The sequence below is a fragment of the Rhodotorula paludigena genome (genome assembly GCF_050403205.1).
Source record: "Rhodotorula paludigena JCM10292 DNA, Rt_paludigena_JCM10292v1_ctg3, whole genome shotgun sequence".
Lineage (NCBI taxonomy): Eukaryota > Fungi > Basidiomycota > Microbotryomycetes > Sporidiobolales > Sporidiobolaceae > Rhodotorula > Rhodotorula paludigena.
In genome coordinates, this window is record NW_027481455.1 from 689,404 (window position 1) to 707,690 (window position 18,287).

Sequence of the window (18,287 nt, forward strand, 5' to 3'; positions counted from 1 at the left end):
TCTCATCAAACGAAACACATCTGAGTCGAGAGCGGGCCTCCTTCACCTGCGTGGCCAAGCGCCCGGCCGGTTTTCCGTGCACCCGTTCTGTTCAGGTGGGTGCAGGCGCAGAGCCCAAATTCGCCGTTCATAACCATTCACTCGTCTCTATTGACAATGCTCACGAGGTATAAAGGTGGGTGCGGCGAAGAAAGTGCGCGGGAAAATGAGTTGAGAAGGTCCTGCAATGCACTCTACCGCCCGCCGCTCTAGAAGATCCATTCGTACAGCCTGCCGTACCAAGTCGTAGGAACCTTGTCGCGCTCCTCCTCCTCGAGCTGATCCAACACCCGGCGGCCCGACTCGAAGTCCATCGCGTCGAGGCGCACGAACTTGCACTTCGTCCACCACTGTGCGGGACGGCGTCAGCTTCGAATCGGACTGAGAGCGAAGAGTACGCGCACCTTGTACACGATCAGAAGGAAGAAGAAGAAGGGGATGACGATGTAGCCAGTGAGAAAGGTCCCCACATCCCCTGCGGCAGAACGTGCGAAGGTCAGTAACGCCCGCTTGCCCAGCGCGGAGGACGGCACGCACATTCGCCGTCGAGGAAGACAGTATACGAGTTGAACAGGATGATGATGATCGTCATGAAGAGACCGAAGTAGGAAGCATAGGGTTGGAACGGCGCCTTGTATGCGAGGTCGTTCCGGTCAAGTCCTTGCCGCCGCATGCCATAGTAAAATCGTAGGTAGGAAGCTAAAATTGTGGACCAGTTGATAAGGCCAGATACCGAGGAGACGGCGACTGCAGAGTGAGCAGGGTCAGGACCAAGCGACTTCCCGAGGAAGGGACGAGCGAATCCGCGCGTACCAAGGTAGTTGAACGCCTCCTCGCCGGTGGTGTCGATGTTGATGTAGGCAAGGACACCCCAGAGAGCAGTGACACCGACAGCGTAGATGGGAAGGCCGTTCTTGGTGCACTTGGCAAAAATGCGCGGCGCCTGGCCGTCGCAGGCGAGACCATAGAGCGTACGCGAGGCAGCGTAGCTGTAAAGAGCATCGTCAGTCTTGTCGAGACAACGCTATTGACTCATGCAGAGACGGAGGTAGAGAAACAGGGCGCACAGGTCCGAGTTGCCGGCCGAAAAAGCGGCGATGAGGATGACGGCGTTGATGATGGACGGCAGCGCGTGAATGCCGGCGCGCTCAATGCCAATGACCCAGGGTGATGCTCCTGCATCATCACCACCGTTGATGAGGCGTTCCTCGTTCGGCGAGACGATGAGCGAGATGACGAAGACGCCGGCCATGTCTGTGCGGTCCGACACGTCAACTCCGACTTCTGCAGGCAGCATGGCAAGAGGGACTCACAGAAGAACAGAATGCGGAAGAAAACACGCTTGATGGCCTTCGGGACGTTGCTGCAAGGGAGGACAGCGTGAGCGGGAGCGAGTGGATGATGAGCTGAGAAGGACGAACCGGCGCGGGTTCTCAGCTTCAGCAGCGGTGAGAGCGACGATCTCAGTACCGAGGAACGAGAACGATGCCTGCAAGAAGACTGCGAGGACAAGCGCATCAGGCGAGGCCGCTCGGGAGGGCTTTGAGGGACACGGCGCACCAGTCCAGAAGGAGAGGAAGCGGCCCTTGGCGCCCGCGATGCCGTTCAACTGCTGGAAAGGGGTCTCGTTCCAGTCTATAGCGCAACGAAAGATGTTCAGCATAGTGAGCAGCGGAGAGAAGGAGCGGCGTCAACGTACATCGGAAGCCGATGGGCTCGGTGCCCGGCACACCGCCAGCAGTGATGATGATGCCGAGAATGATCAAGCCAAGCAACGCAATAATCTTGATGAGCGAGAACCTGAGGAGACTCGGTCAGCTCAATAGGTCGACGGAAGAGGGGAAATGGGAGAACGACGCACCAGAACTCGGCTTCACCGAAAGCCTTAACGCCGATGAAATTGATGCTGGTGATCACGATGAGGAAGACCGTAATCCACACCGCGACATTCACTTGTTGCGCGCCATTCCAGTAGTTGAGAACGAGAGCTGCGGCGACGATCTGCAAAACCGGCTGTCAGCCTCATCTACATTTGTTTCCGACGAATCTTGCCTACCTCGGTGGGAATCGTGATAGCCCACGAATACCAGTAGTTCCTGTTATTAGAAGGAGGCGGACAAGCCAGCTCGAAGGTCAGAAAGCGCGACACTGGAGAGACGATCCGAGCAGCAATCCGCACCAGCCGAGCGCAAAGCCAACCGACGGATCCAGGAAACGAGTCGCGTGGTGAACAAAAGCACCACGGACAGGGTACTGAGTCGTGAGCTCGCCGAGAGCGATCATCATGGAGTAGACGACGACTGCCAGGAGGGAAAAAGGTCAGTGTGCGATGCTTGGCGCAACAGGGCGAGCGCCGGCGTACAGCCCATGATGGTGTAGCCGAGGAAGATGCCTGCGGCACCGGCAGTTGCAAGCGCAGAGCCAGCGCCAACGAAGAGACCGGTTCCTATCAGGTACAGAGAAGATCAGCATGGCCCCGAGAGAGTAGCTTCATCGCCGCGGCTCACCGATTGTACCGCCGAGTGCGATCATCTACACTCAGACATGGCGTAAGACGGGCGACAGACAGTCAGCAAGCAGCACCGCCACCTCAAGCCAACATTACCACCACGCACCTGCAGGTGCCGCCCCTTGAGCTTGCTAGAAGCGCGAGCAATACGTATCAGCTTGTTGCATGCACAGCACTTGCGAAGAAGTCAGGCGCACCGCTGCACACCGCCCTCGAGCCCGCCATGTGCGCCGCTGTATATCGCGCCCTCGGGTGCGGGCTCAACCTTGATGTGCTTCTCGAGGTCGACCTCCGTTGCCGGCAGCGACGTAATCTCGGTGTTGTCGGGCGCCATGCGAGGCGGTGCTGTGCTGGGGCGCAGAGGCGGCGAAGATGGCGCGAAGTTCGGCGAGAGAAAGCGCGGCGAAGGTCGGAGTCCGAGCTGGCGGCGCTGAAGCAGAAGCGGAGGGCGAGCTTAGCTCGAGCCGGGTCAACACGCGTGCAGAGAGGTAGTGCAGAGCAGGAAGAAGCCGCGCTCGGGAGCAGGCAGCAAGTGTGGCACGCGAGGTTGACTTTTCCCTCCCAGCCGAGACGAGGCCCGCATCGAACCCTCCGCGTTCGGCATGCCCTGCCGGTGCGGAGAGACGAGCATGCGGGGCCACGATAGCCACTTGCGCGGGTCCAGCAGGTTGTAGCAGAGCATTCAAGGCAGCGGTCAGTGCTGCATGGAGCACTCGAAAGTGAAGAGGAGACCAGCGAACGATTGCCGAGACTTTGATGAAGGCTGCGGCCCCTCGGCCGGGTCGGGCAAGTTCTCTCCGGCGCGGTGCTCGTGCACGGACGAATGATGCAAAGATGCAATGCGAATGCAGCGGCAGGATACAAGGTCGAGTGATGCCAGGCGATGCTGTGCGAGTATGATAGGCGGTTCCGGCTCGGGCGACTTAGACGACGAGGTCCTGCGAGCGGTCGACTGCTGGCGGGTCGTCAACTTGCGCGTGCTCGAGAGCCGCGGCAGCACGACCACGAGTCAGGCGCCGCGGACCGGCGTTGGCGATGAGTGCGTCGAGCTGAGACGAGGTGTATTCGATGCGACGGCGCTTCGACGAGAGCGAATCCTCGTCGTCGTCGTCGTCGCACTGCGACTTGCGCGTCGGCGAAGGATCCATCTCGTCCGACGAGTCGCTGTCGTTGTCCGCCACAGCGATGTCGTCGTCCTCCTCCTCATCGCGGCGACTCCTTCGCCTCCTCTTGCCCCGCCGCCCCTCACCGCTCTTTAGCTGCGGCGTCCTCCTCCTCCCGCCGTCCTCAAAGTTCCCCGGGCTCCTACCCCTCACCACGATCGGCGCGCTGCTCCACGCGCCAAGCTCGACCTTCTGCTCCTCTTTCTTCCCCTCGTCCGGCTCGAGCACCGCCCACACCGTGCAGCGCAAGACAAAGCGCTCGTCCGGCTCGACCGCGCTCGCGCTGTGCGGAGCGTGCGCCGCGCCCCGAGCCGCCGCAGGGGCGTTGTGCCGCTTGTGCGTCGAGTGGCGAAACTGGATGCGCGCGAAGGTCGTGCTGAGCGAGACTGCGGGCGCGGAGTGCAAGCGGGCGCTCGCAGGCGCAGCTGGAGGAGTCGAGGTGGTGTGTGGGACGTGCGAGGCCGAAGACGAGGAGGACGACAAGGGCTCTGCCGCGGCCGTCGACGGCGTGTCGCTCGGCGACGACTTTGTCGATACAGCCACCGAAGCCGAGCGCGAGAGGCGCTGCGGCTTGACCGGCTTGGCCGAGGCAAGCTTGCGCGCGTTGACTCCGAACTGGCTCAGCTCGACCGGGTCGTGCGGTGCGGCGAGTTTTGCGGCCGAGAGCGATGCGACGAGGTGCGAGATGGACGCCGGCGTCGGAGGCTTCGCGCCTGGACGGGCGACCCGGAAGTGGTCGAGCGAGACTCGAGAAGGGAACGAGAGCGAGAGCGTCGTCGAAAGGTTGTTGCGCCGGTAGGTGAGCCACGAAGAGGCCGACTCGTCGAAGTAGAATGACGATGGCGTCGTGATGGCCGTCTCGACGGCGAGCCTGTGCAGGCACCCCATTAGCGATTGCGAACGGCGAAGGACTGGAACGACAGCACGCACTCATTCCCTTCGGCGTCCAGCACGCTCGCCCCCGCCTCCCACGGCGCCCAGAACTCGCTCGAGCTCTTCCACCCGCTCGGCTTCTTCGCCAACGGGCGCGTCTCCGGCTCCTTCGAGAGCGAGTGCAGGCGTCGCTGGGTACTCGTCGAACGCTTCTTGGCGCCTGTCCCGCTGGCAGAGGAGGAGGCGCTCGATGCCGACGTCTTGGGATCGAGCGTGACGGCCGGCGCGAGCGGCGACGAGGGACGCTCCAAGTCGTGGAACGGCCAGACTGACTCGGCATGCGGATGCAGCGGGTCGGTGGGAAAGGGGAGCGGCGGGACGGTTGATCCGCCGTCGACCTTCTCAAGCTGCAGCGCGTGCCCCGGTACCGCCCGCGAAGTCATGTTCGTACTGGGATAGACAGGCGCGCCGTCGAGCCAGTACTCGAAGTGATCCCTGTCGAGTCGAGAGAATCCGGCCGTGACGGGCTCGTTGACGAACGCCGGCTGACGGTGCACGTCGAGTTGGGGCATCGTCCCATCAAGCGGTCCGAAGGGGGTGAAGCCGCGAGCGGTGAACTCAGCCGGGGCAGCGGGGGAGAAGCCGGGCGAGAGTGGCGCGAATGGGTAGGAGAGCGGAGGAGGCGCGAAGAACGAGGGTGAAGAGGCGAGTCGAGGCTGCCGGACGAGCGATTCGGGCGAGGTGAGGTAGTCGTTGAGCGAGATCGGGTCCCTAACAGTAGCGCATGTCAGCAAACCGGCGTATCGAGGGTCGAGCACACAAGGGAGCGCACCTTTCGAGCTCCCCCGGAAGAGCGCGCTCGCTCATCCACAACGCGTCCCTCGCCCAGCCGTAGACGCCGGCTCGCTCCTGCTGCCCTTGCCAGCCGACGTTTGCTGGCGTGAGCCGGTCTTCCGCCGCGATGCCGCCGACTTCGAAGGGCGACGAGGTAACGGAGGGGAAGAGCGGCACGCCTAAGCCGGGCGTGAAGGCGGAACCGAACCCGTGTCGCACCTGGTGTGCCGTGCTTTCAGGGGTCGCAAAAAGCGGGTAGAACGTGTTCTGGCGATGCATGATGGGCGAGACAGGCGGCGAAGCAGGTGCGAGGAAGAGCGGTGCATTGTGCGAGCGAACGGCGGCAGCGAGCGGGTCCGGAGCGGGGTGTGTGGACCCGGAGTGACTGGAAGAAGCAAAAAGCGAGCGTTTGAGTATACTCCGGTCTGTGCGAGAGAAGCGAGACGGCGCACTCGTCGAGCGGGAGAGAAGGCGAAGGTCTGTGCGGTGCCGCTCCGGACGCGGGCGGCGCGGTGCAGTCCATGACAATGCTCGCAGTGGGGTTCCGAAGCACGAGCAAGGCGCTGCTGGACGGAGGACACAAGGGAAGGAGGGAGAGGGAAGAGCGAAGCGAGGAAGGGCGGTCGTCAGGGAGATCGCCCGGATCTGCAGTCGATCCGGAGCGACGAGGTTGCGCGCAGAACGAGCGACACAGTGTCTGCTCAATGCAGTCGAGCTGGACTCCGGAACCTGGCTCCTCGTCTGAGAGAAAGTGCGAAGGCTCGAATGCATCGAGATCGAGCCGGCCGGCTGCAGCGTCGACCGCAGAGTCGTGCTCTCCCGCCGCCGAGCGCGGGCTGTGCATGTCAACGAGCATCGAGCGCAAGAAACTTACAGCAGCTCAGTGCGGCGCAGGACTAAGGCGGAGCGCGTCCGCCACCAAGAGTACTGCATGGTCCCGCGAGAGCCGGAGCCTGTCTTTGAGGCGGACCGCTCGCTCGTCTGCTCTTGCTCGCTCTAGAAACCGCGGAAGCTTCGAGCGCAAGGCATCCAGCTTGCGAGGCGCGACGCTTCGGCAGGCAGCGCGCGCCCAGTGCAGGCAGGCTATGGTACTGTACTGCGGGAGGCGGAAGCGGGTCAAGCGCCAAGGCACCGATCCGGGCGATCACAGCTCAAACGCGAAAGGGGAGGAGCTTGGAAACTGCCGAGCAAATCGAGAGATCTGAGCGAGAGAAGCTGAATGAGTACGACGGTGAAGCGGGATGGACAAACGGGGCGGAGAGTCAGCGAGCACGAAGCGGGAGCAGCGCAACAGCTCCATCAGAGCGGAGTCCTGCTCCTCTCTGGAGCCTCGAACGCAAAGCACCCGCGACTCTGTAGCAGTGGGCGGAAGGAATCTTTGCAGACGATGACGATGCGGGACGAGAGCGCGGGGAGAAGCGGGGGCACGGCGGCGACCGCAGTCTGCAGCGAGGCGTGGCAGCTGTGCGGGCTGCAGTGCTGTCTGTGCCAGCTCATGCGAGATAGAGCAGGACCGGCAGCGAAGCGGACAGCCGCGGGACGAGAGCGACCGACCCGACGAGGACCGGACCGGACGTCTGCGTCCTTCGACACTCTCGCACTCACACTTACTACCCCGTGAGCTGCTGCACTGGCATTGGATGCATCCAAACAACCAACTGGCCGAGTCGAACGGGCTCGAACGGCGCTGCGACGACGAGTCTGCCTGCCCCGGTCGGGCGATGCAGGGGGTCTCGGCGCAGGGCGATCAACGCAGCCGGGTGGCTTGGACATGGCTCGAGGGGGATCAAGGTGGCTGCCGAGGACTCGGGCAGGATTCGCAGGAGCTCTGGCGTGGATGGGAGCGAGATCGCTGACCGTCACCTCTCCGGCTACCCTCGTCGCTCGTCTCCATCTCGACGATCCTCGCTCTGATCCGCTTCGTCCTCCATCCCGGTGCGTCATCTTACTCTACTGTGCTGCTGTGGACGAGCGCAACTGACCGGGACCCTTCTTCGCCTGTCCCACATCCCACTCTCACATCGACCACCGGCATCTTCCTTCTGCCGTCACCCTTTCGCCCCGAACAGCCCTGCACCTACATCTCACAGACCACATTGAACTTTTACAAACATGGTTCGCAAGCTCTTTGTCGGCGGCAACTTCAAGAGTGCGTCACGGACTCGTCTCTTCAGTCTCAGTCGATCGGTTCGTGCATGGACGAAACTGATGCGGTTGTTTCCTCACGCACAGTGAACGGTGACCTCGCCAACCTCACCAAGCTCGTCAACCAGTTCAACGAGGCTGAGCTTGACGTCGAGTCTGCCGGTACGTCCGCCTGTCCATCCCTCATTCTGCCTGATTCGTCACGAGCGCACGCTCGTGCACGCACGCAACGTTCGGTCTCTGATGAACGACCGCGCTCGCAGAGGTCGTCATCGCCCCTCCCGCGCTCTACCTCCTCCCCCTCAAGGAGCTCGCGCGCAAGGGCATCAAGGTTGCCGCGCAGAACGCCCACCAGCTCCCCGCCGGCGCCTACACCGGCGAGATCTCGTAAGTTCTCTGTTTCCCGGCCGCAGACTACAAGTGGAGTGCTGAACTGTGGTGTGGCGAAACAGGCTCCAGCAGCTCAAGGACATTGGCCTCGAGTGGGTCATCCTCGGCCACTCGGAGCGCCGCACCCTCTTCCACGAGTCGGACGAGCTTGTTGCTGAGAAGGTGAGCTGCTGCACTTTCTCGGCGTGGACGCCTTGCGCCACGTCTGCGAGCGGTTTCCATGAAGCAGGCGGCTCATCTCTACTTTTACGCACCTCGCAGACCGCCGCGGCGATCAAGTCTGGCATCTCGGTCATCTTCTGCATTGGCGAGACGCTCGAGGAGCGCGAGTCGAACAAGACGGAGGAGGTCGTCGCGCGCCAGACCGAGGCCCTCGCCAAGGTCATCGGCGAGGACGACTGGAAGCACATCGTCGTCGCGTACGAGCCCGGTGCGTCACCGCGCGTCCCGACTGCTACTAGCTCCAGCAAAGGCTGACCGAGTCGCTGTCCGCTGCGCGCGCCTCGCAGTCTGGGCCATCGGCACCGGCAAGGTCGCGACGCCCGAGCAGGCGCAGGACACGCACAAGTACATCCGCGAGTTCATCGCCAAGCGCGTCTCGCAGAAGGTCGCCGACGAGACCCGCATCAGTGCGTCGCGCGACTTCTTCTTTTGCGGTCGAGGGAAGGCGACCTGACTCGGTTTCTCGCGCGCAGTCTACGGTGGCTCGGTCGCCGCCAAGAACGCCCAGGAGCTCTGTGCGTCTTGAACCGTGCCTCATTGACCGCCTGACGGAGAGTGCTGACCTCGCATTCGCACTACAGGCAACCAGCCGGACATGTACGCCCTGCGTCCCTTTTCGCTGCACCATTGGCTGTCCTGCCATGCCCGATGTGACCATCTCATACTGACGGCTGCTTCCTGCCCTCAGCGATGGCGCGCTCGTCGGCGGTACGTGGCTTTTCCCTCCCAGAACGGCCCGAGAGCTCCGGAAGCTTTCGCAGGACCCACGAGAAACTCGAAACTGACTCTGCCTTTGCCAACGCTCGCAGGCGCCTCGCTCAAGCCCGAGTTCACCGAGATCGTGACCGCGGCGGAGAACGCCTACAAGACCAAGAGCAAGCTCTGAGCTCCTCCACTCATCCTTTCAGCAATGAGTCGTGACCCCCCAGACGTTGTATAGTGATCACTGGACCTGCTAGCAGCGCGTGCAACCAAAAATCAGAAGTTGGCATTATCTCACTTGACGTTTTGCGTGACTTCGCGAGACGTCGATGCGAGAGGAGCAAGAAGCTGAGGTGCAACCTGCACATGCGAACGATACGGCCTACTCAGTCCTCCTCCTCCTCCTCCTCGCTGTCTGCCTCCTCCCGGCTGCTCATGCTCATCCGCCTGCGCTCCTCGAGCCCGTCGACGACGAGGTTGACTAGCTTGCCCAGGCCCTCGAAGGCCTTGCCGACCGTCACGCTCTCGGGCGCAGCGGCAGCAACGTCCGCGGTCGACGGCGATGCGAGGTGCGAAGGGAGCGGGATGACCTGGCGAGGAAAGGTCGTCGCGAGGCGGAAGTGGAAGTGCTGCTCGTACCCCTCGGGCAAGTCGACCTCGACCCCGCTGCCAGAGCGAGCATCGTCCTCCTGCCCGAGCTCGCACTCGACCCACGCGTAGACTGCTTCGGTCCCCTCGGCCGCGCCAAAGCCGCGCACCACCCGCTTGCCATTCCCGAGCCGGACCGCGACGCGCACGTCCTCGCCCTCCGGCCTGCGCGCGAGCTCCTCCCTCCGCCGCACGCGCCACGCCCTCGCCCTCGCCGCGATCCGCTCGCGATCCCTGCGCTCGCGCTCTTCGCGCGCCTCCTTGTCCCTCCGCGCCGCCTCGGCGCGCTCCTGCTCCTGCGCCCGCCGCCTTACCGCGAGCACGCGCTCCTCGTCCCTGCGCGCGTTCTCGGCCACGCGCCGCTCGGCCTCGTCCCGCGCGGCGCGGTCCGCCTCGCGCTGCTGCTGCTGCTGCGCGAGGCGCGCGAGGTACGGCCTGGCGCGCGGGAACACGGCCGTCTGAAGGTGGGCGTGCAGGGACGCGGCGGTGAGTGGGGCCGAGGGCGCGGGCTCGAGGCGCGAGAGGAGACGCAAGCGGGGCGAGGCGGTCGAGGCGGTGGCCGGGTTGACGGATGCACCGGGAGGGACGGTCGAGGGTTGCGAGGCGATAAAGGCGATGAAGGGGAGCGCGACGTAGGCGAGGGTCTGGCCGGCTGCGAGTCCAAGAATGAGTGTCAAGTATTCGGACGGACGGGAGCAAAGCACACACCCTGGTAAGCATCCCGCTCGCTGACATCGCCGCCCCACACGAGCACGTCTCCCTCCTCGATCGCGCGGTTCACCTCCTCGTCGCACAGGACCTCGCGCTTGAAGCGCTCGTCGCGCTCGTTCTCCTCGCTTGTGAGGACGACCATGAGGATGCGCAGCTCGTCGCGGGCGAGGCGCAGCGCCGACTCGTACGACCCCACGTGGAAGCGCGGGAGGCGCTTGCCCGTTCCCGGTGGGGCTGGCGCCGAAGTGCGGCGCGCGGAGAGGCCCGATGATGATGGACCGGCGCGCGCTGCGCTGTACGAAGCACCGTGGGCGGATCCGCGCTCGTCTCGCCGCGGAAGACCGGTCACTTCCTCGACCGACCTGATCCACTGCTCAGCGGCTGCTGCGGGCGACAGGATCGTGCGCGAGCCTCCACCGAGTGCACCACCGGGCGCAAACGGATTGCGCGGGCGAAGAGAGACGGTTGAAGGACCGCGGAGGCGCAAGAGGCGGGCGATGAGGCCAAGAAGGAGCGCGCCAAGGTTGTAGAGGATCGAGGCGGGGATGGAAAGGATCGAGATGGGGACCGCAAGTGCCTGTAACGCGGAGTCAGGACTCAATCGGGCGGGCCGTACGAGCACGTCGCTGGAACGCACCTGCCGCAGGTAGTAGAGCCCAACTGCGCCTGTCCCGAGACCGCCCGTGTTGTTGGCAGTCCTTCGCCTGGTAGCGTTTGCCGAGGGCAACAGAGTCGCGTCGACGCCGGTGTTGTCGTCTGCTGCGGGCGGGTAGGCATGGCGAGCCGACGAGGACGTCGAGGTGGATGCGATGGGCCCGTCGTCGAAGATGCGCGAGATGGCGGTCTGTGGCACAGAGTCGGAAGTCAGTCACAGCTGGGCACGATGATCTGACTCGCAGCTACTCGTGCAAGTGCAGCCGAGGTGGACTCCGTCGTCGCAGTGCGAGGAGTGCAGCGGATTAGGCTCGCAGGCAGCTGTGCGGCGAGTAGGAGAAGCTCGTCGGCCTTCTTGGAGCCCGTCTGTCCCCGACAGAGTCTCGCCGCGCCCTTCCCTCGCTCGCATCGCTCCCACACGTCGACCCGCCCCCACCTCGTCTCGACCCGTCGTCCACAGCGTCGAGCGCACGAGACACAGCCGGGCAGCCGCGAGAGAGCACCCACACGGGAGAGAACGCACCTCGACGTTCCACCCGCTGCGCTCGAGGAGCTCGACGCTCGTGCGGCCCTCGGGCGAGGCGGGATCGGCCGAGCGCGCAGTGATGGCGCTCAGCTGCTCGAGCGCAGCGTGCTGCTGCGGCGATAGCGGGCGAGACGGGTCCATTGCGCGGCCCGAGTCGCGAGAGAGCAGATGGCAAGACAAAGCGAGAGCGAGGGAGAGAGGCGGTGCAAGTCAAGAGGAACGAGATACGAGTTGCAGCACAAGGGAGTCTAACGGCCATATACAGAGAATCTAGAGTCACCGTGTATCGTACGCGATAAGTCAGGGCGGGAAAGGCGAGAACAGGGCAGGCTACAAACACAACGTGGTCGACGCGGAACGGAAGGGATCCCCTCAGGCAAAGAGCAGGACGGCCAACGCCGCGAGGACCCCCATCAAGCTCGAGGCGGCACCCGCGCGGTCTGCGCCCGAGTCGGCCGACACGTCGGGCACGTCGCCCCCGTTCGCGAGGTAGTCCCTCCGCGCGCTCTCGAGGAGGAGGACGAACGCCTCGCCCTCGGGGCTCACGCTCCCGCTCCCGTCCGCGCGCACGTTGTCGAGCTGCGAATCAAAGCTCATCGGGTCGACGACGGGGCGCAGCACGCCTTGCGGATTCGAGACGTGCCGTCCGTCCGACGTGATCAACGTGCGGTACATGCGTTCGGCCGCCGACAGCGACGACGACGACGGCGCCGAGGACGAGAGGCCGTCGAACTCGCGCGCTACGTACGCGAGTCGGTACGTCGCCGAGGCGAGGATGGCAGACCCGGAAGCGTCCGCAAACGAAGAAGTGTCGTTAAGGTAGTTGTACAGTAGGCCGGAGCGCTGCGCAGAAGGACACCATACTGCCGTCAGCGCCTCTGTATCCAGGTAGCGGATAACAGAGGAGCAGAGCATGATGCAGGCAGACGCACTCTGGGCATCTCCCACGTGCGCTCGACAATCTCCTTCACCCAGTCTCCGAGGTCGCGCGCCTGGCTCTCAAACGCGTTCTGCAGGTCGTCGTCATCCTGGTTGGCGAAAGAGGCGAGGGTACGGAGCATGCCTTGAGCGGCCCAGCCGTTGCCTGCGAGCGCGGGAAGGAGTCAGCTGCTGTCCTTCCAGCGCAAGACCGTTTCGGCTATTCGATGACGCGCGGATCGTCGCCAGACGGTTTGGAGAGCCAGCATGGCTAGAAGGAGAAAAGCGGAATTCACCTGTCGCCCACAGGCCATCGTCGCGCATGTCCCCTCCGCCCTCGAAGCGGTTATCAATGTGCCTCCACAGGCCCGCCTCGTCCCCGCTCGACACCCGCAGGTGCTCTCGGTAGAGCCTGCACTGGTCGTAGGCCGCCTGGAGGAGCGTGCGGTTCTGCGTGAGGGCGCCGAGATAGGCGAAGAAGGGCGGGACCATGTCTGCGAGGGGCGCGTGGCGGAAGGACGGTACAAAAGAGCGATCAAGGGGTGGTCAGTGAGGTGCCACGAGCGGTGGAGTCTGACCCGCAAGGGGAAAGCGCCGGACGTACAGACAAAGTCGGACCACAGCTCGACGTCCTCGGTCCGGTGGCTGATCGCCCCGTCTTCGGTCCTCGGCGTGCCCTGGAGCAGCACGTCGACCTGTCGCTGCACCGCCGTCTCGATCTCTCCCCTCCCGATGCCTTGCACGAGCTCGCTCCCGTCGTTGTCGAGCGTGAAATTGGCGAGGACGACGAACGGGCCGACGCTCGCCGGGTCGGCGGCGCTCCCGTCCTGCATGAGCTGCGGCCCGCCGCTCCCGCTCGCGTTAGACAGGATCTGCCCGACGCGCGAGAGGAGACCGGGAGGGAGGGAGGCGGCGTCGCGAGGGGTGGGCTCGCTCCAGTCGGAGTCGTGCGAGAAGGGCGAGAGCGAGGGGGCGTGGAACTCGATGAGCGCCTCGAGGTGCGCGCCCGTCTCCCAGCTGCGACGAGGCGCGCGATGTGGACTCAGCGAGGCGGTCTCGACGAGGAGCGCCGAATGACGAGGAGGATGCGCACCTGAGGAGCGCGGTCCGGTTCAGGAGCGCCTCGATCCCGTCCACCTGGCGTTCGACGAGAGCGCTCGAGCTCTGCAGCCCGGGCTGGTCATCGCGCTTCGAGAGGCGGAGCGAGGTCGGCGATGCGAGTAGAGGCTGCGCCAACACGGCGACGACGCAGGCGATGAGAGCGACGAGCATTGCGCTCACGAGACGGAGTCGCGCCAGCCACAGCAGAGAGCAAGAGCAGCGCAGCAGCGCAGCGAGCAAGGACACCGACAAGAGCCAAGGCGAGCACGCAGCAGAGACATTCGGGTGGAGGCCAGTCGCACGCGGAAGCGGAAGCACCCTCGTCACGATCATCTCGCCCTTTCGCGCACGTGCACCCGGTTGCTCTTCGTCTCGAGTCGATTTGCGCTGGCTTGACGACCTGCGACTGTGCCTCTTTCACGTAACCGGTAGGTTCGAGGCTGTGTTGCGAGGGAGCAGAATCCTCCGCTACGCTCATCTAGCCTTGATCTAGCCTCTTCCACGCACATGCACCACGCTATCGCAACGAGCTCGAGCGCAACACCCGAGCCAGCTAAACATACACACGGGTTCACGCCAAGATGAGCTACGCGGCGACCTTGCGCCCCTTGAGGAGCCCGACGAGCTCGCCCTGGAGCGCGCGCTGGCGGTTCTGCTGCTCCAACCCGCCCTGGCTCCGCAGCGCGCCGAGCACGTCCTTCGTCTCTGCGCGCATGGGGCTCTCCTAATCAGCTTTTCTTCGCTCGCGAGAAGGAGTGGGGAGAGGGGAAGCGGCACTCACTCGAAAAGTAGACCTCGCCGAGGAGGTTGCGCAGCTTGAGCTCCATGTCCTCGACGAGCCGCCCGACGTTGGCGAGGTGGCTCTGCGCGAGCGTCGTCGCCGAAGACGGGTCGAGCGCGCACGTGAGCTCGTGCTGTGCGTGGCGTGCGTGCGCGAACGAAGGGTGGTGGGAGGGAGGGGCAGAGGCGCGTCAGCGGGGCATGATCATTCTGGAAGAGCTCTCCGAGCAGCACGGAGGGACGTGCTGCAGCCGAAGAGCAGCAGAGACGCGCGCCCGCGCAGACGCACCTGCCTTGTCATGCTCCCACCAAGCGCCACCTCGCCCTCCTCGGTCCGCGCTCCCTCCGCCCCGGCGCTCTCCTGCCCTCCCTCCTTCCGCAAGGGCTTCTCGAGGTGGAGCATGACGGTCGAGGTGAGCTTGTAGTGCGACGAGGTGCGGCTCGCGGAAGAGGAAGACGAGGACGAGGTGGACGGGAGCGACGACGAGGATTCAAAGACGTGGACTGCGTGCGAGGAGGATTTCGGTGAGCTTTGGCCGGGAGTTCAGAAATTTGCTCGAGGCCGTGCATGTATAGTGAACGCGACGCACCAGAGTCCCAGGAAGAGGTCGACGAGCCTGCGTCGGAAGCTGCGTGCGACGAATGTCATCAGCGAGCGAGTTCACAATCCCCTCATCTGCGCCGACACGCGTATCATGCGGGTGTGGACGCAGAGGGGCATCAAGCGCGTTGCTGAAGCCGCACAGACGAAGAAGGAGCGAGCGTGGCAGTGCGCGAACGAGACGCACTCTTCTTGATGAGGACAACGCCGGCAAAGCCTTCATCGGTGTCCCACAGGTAGACGGACGAGACGCCGCCTTCGTAGTACCTGCGGCGGGCGGTGTGCGAGCAGGTCAGCAGGGTGTCGAGGTGTTGGTGAGCCGCGATTGCGTGAGTGCGAGAGCCCGTCGCCGCGTGGTTCGCGCGCGAGCGTCTCCCTCGCCGTAAAGTGCACGTGAAGAGAGGGAAGCGGCGACGGACAGGTCGCGGTAGACGTTGAAGGCGTCGTTCATGGCGAGTTCGAGCTCGCGGAGGGGCGGGCTCGGGGTGGTGCCGTCTGCGAGCGGGGGGTCATACTCGTTGGTGTAGGGCGAGCGGTACGAGTCGGCGTCGCGGTTGTAGTCGCAGGCCTGTGGGTGCGCTCTGTGGGTCAGTGTGGAGAGACCCCCACCTCGGGTCATGAGAGGAAGAGGGGAGGAACGGGGGTCCGCACGAGGTAGTCGCGGTGGGAGGTGTCGGTGCGGACTGCGAGGGGCACGTCTACGCTGGCTGCGAGGTCGTCTGCGCAGTCGGGGAGGGCGGCGGCGAGGCGGTCGAGCGTGTGCGCGACGGCCGAGGGCGGGAGCCGCCGCACGAGGTCGAGCGCAGACGTGAGTGCGTCGTCTGGGGGGCGGGGTGGGGTCAGTGTGGTGCTCGTACTCGCCCTGGACAGCACTCACCCATGGTTGGGGTGCGAGGGGTGCAGAGCGAGCACTTGCAGTTGCTCCTACGTCTGCTCGCTACTACTCACTACAACTCGCGCACCCACCCGCACACTCGCTGCACCACACGCAGGACCCGCCCGAGCACCCACTGCAGTGACCGATCCACCAGAACTAAGCCAAATCAGAGGGTCTCTGCACCCCGTGGCGCACAACTCGTCCTTGTTGCGGCAGCAGTGCACGGGGCTCGAGCGCGTCCTGGCAGCCGAGGAGCGGTGGGCTGCACACACACACACACACAGAAGGTACATAGAGGCAACGAAGATCCACACCGTAGATCGGCACCCTGGCTGCGCGTTTCCGTTTGTCGTAGAAACAGCAGCTGTCCGCGCCAGCAGCACTCGCTCCCCTTCCAGCCTGACGCTCAGTGCAGGGGTCCGTGGCTGGCTCGTCGAGCAGGCCTGGACTCTGGCACGGGTCGTCGAGCGGGTCTGGCGGGCGTGTGCTGTGGGCGGTGCTGCTCGCGTCTGAGCCTCTCTCTCCCTTCCCTTGCAACTCGCGCCTTCCGTTCGTACTGCGAGACTGGTCCCACAGCGAGCACAGAAGCTAGTCTGTCCCCCGTCCACCGAGCAGACCGCGCTTCCCTCGCTCGACGTCTGCGTCCATCGGCTCGCCCTCCCCACTCGCCTCGACTAGACGCGCACCAAACTGCGCGACGGGGCCAGCCAGTCGCAGCAACACCCGAGACAACCATCCACGTGAGCGTGCCCTCCTCTGGCTCCTGCGCAGCTGCACTGCCCCGACCCGAGCGACGACAAGCGGGGGCACCCTGGCACACGCGCGACACACGCACACCGTGGCCTGTAGTGTGCACGAGCGGCGTACTAGAGCTCTACGTCTGCCTTTGGGCGCTGTATGGCCTCGCTTGCGCGGCCGTGAGCGGGTTCACCGTCACCGTGGGTGCGACTCGCTGATGAGGCCATCCTCGCTACTCGGCGCAATCCGATACGGCCCTGTGAGGCTCCGCGATCCCAGTGGAGCGTCACACTGCGCTGCCGCTGCCGGGACTTGAGCAGCGACGCCGCCCCGTTCGCCCACCGCGGCGCAGACGATATGCCGCTCACCTCGGTCCCTCTTCACCCACAGACACAGCCCGCGCAGCCATGGCCACCGCCTCGACCTCGGCCGCAGCCGCGCCGGGCATCGCGACCCGCTCGCGCACCCGCTCCGCCTCGCCCGCCTCGTCCCTCTCGGCCCTCTCGCCCTCGCCCACGCCCTCGCGCCGCGCCTCGCGCGCCCGCTCCGGCTCGGCCGCCTCCTCCTTCATGCTCTCGTCCTCTTCCGACGAGGACGACGCCATGGACGGCGGCGGCGGCGGGGACGGCCCCGTCGACTCGGACGAAGACGAGCTCGACCCGACCCCTCGTCGCCGCGGTGGCGGGGCAGCAGCAGGCCCAAAGACGTACGGGTTCGACCCGCGCCAGCTCCAGCTCCAGCGCTGCGAGTGGGGCCCGTGCGGCGCCGAATTCTGGGAGATCGAGCCCCTCGTCGAGCATGTCCACAACGGTGCGTCGCCGCCCTCGCTCTCTCTCGCTTCCTCACTCACTAAAGACCCCCCCGCCACACCCGCAGTGCACGCCTTCCCGCCCGAGGCGCCCGCGCCAAAAGCGCGCGGCTCAGCCGCCGCGAGTTACATCTGCATGTGGAACGGGTGCCCGCGCCGCGGAAAGACGCAAGGGTCCAAGTTTGCCCTCGTCGCCCACTTGCGCAGCCACACGGGCGAGAAACCTTTCACGTGTCCCCGGGCCGGTGCGTTTTGCCTCTTTCTCTTCCCTTCGTCGCCCGAGCTGGAAACACCCGACTGACCCCCGCCGCGACTGCAGAGTGCGACAAGTCGTTCACGCGCACCGATGCGCTCCAGAAGCACATGCGCGTGCAGCACGGCGACAAGATTGTCGCCGGCCGCAAGCCGCCCGGGTCCGCTGCCGCCGGCGAGGACGGTGCGCTGCCCGCTGCGACGGGCAAGAAGGGCAAGGGCAAGAAGCGCGCGCGCGCGGGGAGCGACGACTCGGGCTTCGGGATGGACGACGACTCGGCGTACGCGCCCCCGGCAGGAGGCGAAGGCGGCGGCGGCGCCGCCGACGACGACGAGCTCGTGTTTGCGCCGGACGAGCTCGCGGCGATGCAGCTGCACCAGGACCTGAGCCCGTACTTTGTCGCGCACGCGCTCGCAAAGGCCAAGGCGGCCTTCTTGCTCCGCGAGCACGACGAGCTCGCGAACGAACTCGAGGCGCTCCAGAAGCGCGAGATGGAACTCGAGATGGAGAAGGAGGCGCTGCTCATGCGCGTCTTGCGCGACGAGGTCGGGTGCGTTCGTTCTCGCGTCTGCTGCAAAGCGGCGCGTCGTGCTGATACGCGTCCTCTTGCAGCAAGAGCGAGGACCCCGCCGGCAAGGCTGCGCTCGAGCAGTTCCTCACGGCGTACAATCACGAGCCGCGCGCGTACCCGGAGGACTGGGCGGGGAGCAAGTAGGGGTGCTCGCTAAGGGAGGACGCAATGCCACTCGCGCTGCCTCGTTCAGCGGCCACGTCTGCGCCTGGGTGCTTTCGAGA

The 18,287-nt window shown here is 65.1% G+C and overlaps 7 protein-coding genes across 7 annotated transcripts; 2 read left to right on the plus strand and 5 right to left on the minus strand.

Annotated features, from left to right (window-relative positions):
- Window positions 1–248: 248 nt before the first annotated feature.
- JCM10292_005306 (uncharacterized protein) lies at window positions 249–2,882 on the minus strand (the record flags this gene model as incomplete). Its single annotated transcript, XM_076646205.1, has 16 exons — window positions 249–389; window positions 444–514; window positions 577–786; window positions 853–1,028; window positions 1,107–1,293; window positions 1,353–1,402; window positions 1,461–1,539; window positions 1,600–1,674; window positions 1,739–1,839; window positions 1,901–2,040; window positions 2,096–2,135; window positions 2,219–2,339; window positions 2,402–2,485; window positions 2,547–2,571; window positions 2,655–2,679; window positions 2,746–2,882. The coding sequence occupies 16 exons, from the start codon at window positions 2,880–2,882 to the stop codon at window positions 249–251; spliced, it is 1,662 nt and encodes a 553-aa protein (XP_076508484.1).
- Window positions 2,883–3,471: 589 nt separating this feature from the next.
- JCM10292_005307 (uncharacterized protein) lies at window positions 3,472–5,697 on the minus strand (the record flags this gene model as incomplete). The annotated part of the gene is made up of 3 exons (XM_076646206.1): window positions 3,472–4,582; window positions 4,642–5,355; window positions 5,417–5,697. 3 exons carry the CDS (start codon window positions 5,695–5,697, stop codon window positions 3,472–3,474), a joined length of 2,106 nt encoding a protein of 701 aa, XP_076508485.1.
- Window positions 5,698–7,530: 1,833 nt separating this feature from the next.
- Window positions 7,531–9,061, plus strand: TPI1 (triose-phosphate isomerase TPI1; the record flags this gene model as incomplete). The annotated part of the gene is made up of 10 exons (XM_076646207.1): window positions 7,531–7,567; window positions 7,651–7,725; window positions 7,827–7,950; window positions 8,016–8,115; window positions 8,215–8,383; window positions 8,463–8,582; window positions 8,649–8,690; window positions 8,757–8,772; window positions 8,864–8,883; window positions 8,985–9,061. 10 exons carry the CDS (start codon window positions 7,531–7,533, stop codon window positions 9,059–9,061), a joined length of 780 nt encoding a protein of 259 aa, XP_076508486.1.
- A 202-nt stretch (window positions 9,062–9,263) lies between these two features.
- On the minus strand, window positions 9,264–11,557 carry UBX3 (clathrin-mediated endocytosis regulator UBX3; the record flags this gene model as incomplete). The annotated part of the gene is made up of 4 exons (XM_076646208.1): window positions 9,264–10,177; window positions 10,234–10,813; window positions 10,874–11,080; window positions 11,414–11,557. The coding sequence occupies 4 exons, from the start codon at window positions 11,555–11,557 to the stop codon at window positions 9,264–9,266; spliced, it is 1,845 nt and encodes a 614-aa protein (XP_076508487.1).
- Window positions 11,558–11,788: 231 nt separating this feature from the next.
- Window positions 11,789–13,606, minus strand: JCM10292_005310 (uncharacterized protein; the record flags this gene model as incomplete). The annotated part of the gene is made up of 5 exons (XM_076646209.1): window positions 11,789–12,259; window positions 12,349–12,500; window positions 12,631–12,828; window positions 12,939–13,351; window positions 13,428–13,606. 5 exons carry the CDS (start codon window positions 13,604–13,606, stop codon window positions 11,789–11,791), a joined length of 1,413 nt encoding a protein of 470 aa, XP_076508488.1.
- Window positions 13,607–14,021: 415 nt separating this feature from the next.
- Window positions 14,022–15,697, minus strand: CAP2 (F-actin-capping protein subunit beta; the record flags this gene model as incomplete). The annotated part of the gene is made up of 8 exons (XM_076646210.1): window positions 14,022–14,140; window positions 14,217–14,349; window positions 14,505–14,719; window positions 14,806–14,844; window positions 15,004–15,083; window positions 15,236–15,384; window positions 15,468–15,637; window positions 15,694–15,697. 8 exons carry the CDS (start codon window positions 15,695–15,697, stop codon window positions 14,022–14,024), a joined length of 909 nt encoding a protein of 302 aa, XP_076508489.1.
- A 1,141-nt stretch (window positions 15,698–16,838) lies between these two features.
- JCM10292_005312 (C2H2-type zinc finger protein) lies at window positions 16,839–18,207 on the plus strand (the record flags this gene model as incomplete). The annotated part of the gene is made up of 4 exons (XM_076646211.1): window positions 16,839–17,241; window positions 17,308–17,484; window positions 17,559–18,042; window positions 18,105–18,207. The coding sequence occupies 4 exons, from the start codon at window positions 16,839–16,841 to the stop codon at window positions 18,205–18,207; spliced, it is 1,167 nt and encodes a 388-aa protein (XP_076508490.1).
- Window positions 18,208–18,287: the final 80 nt, after the last annotated feature.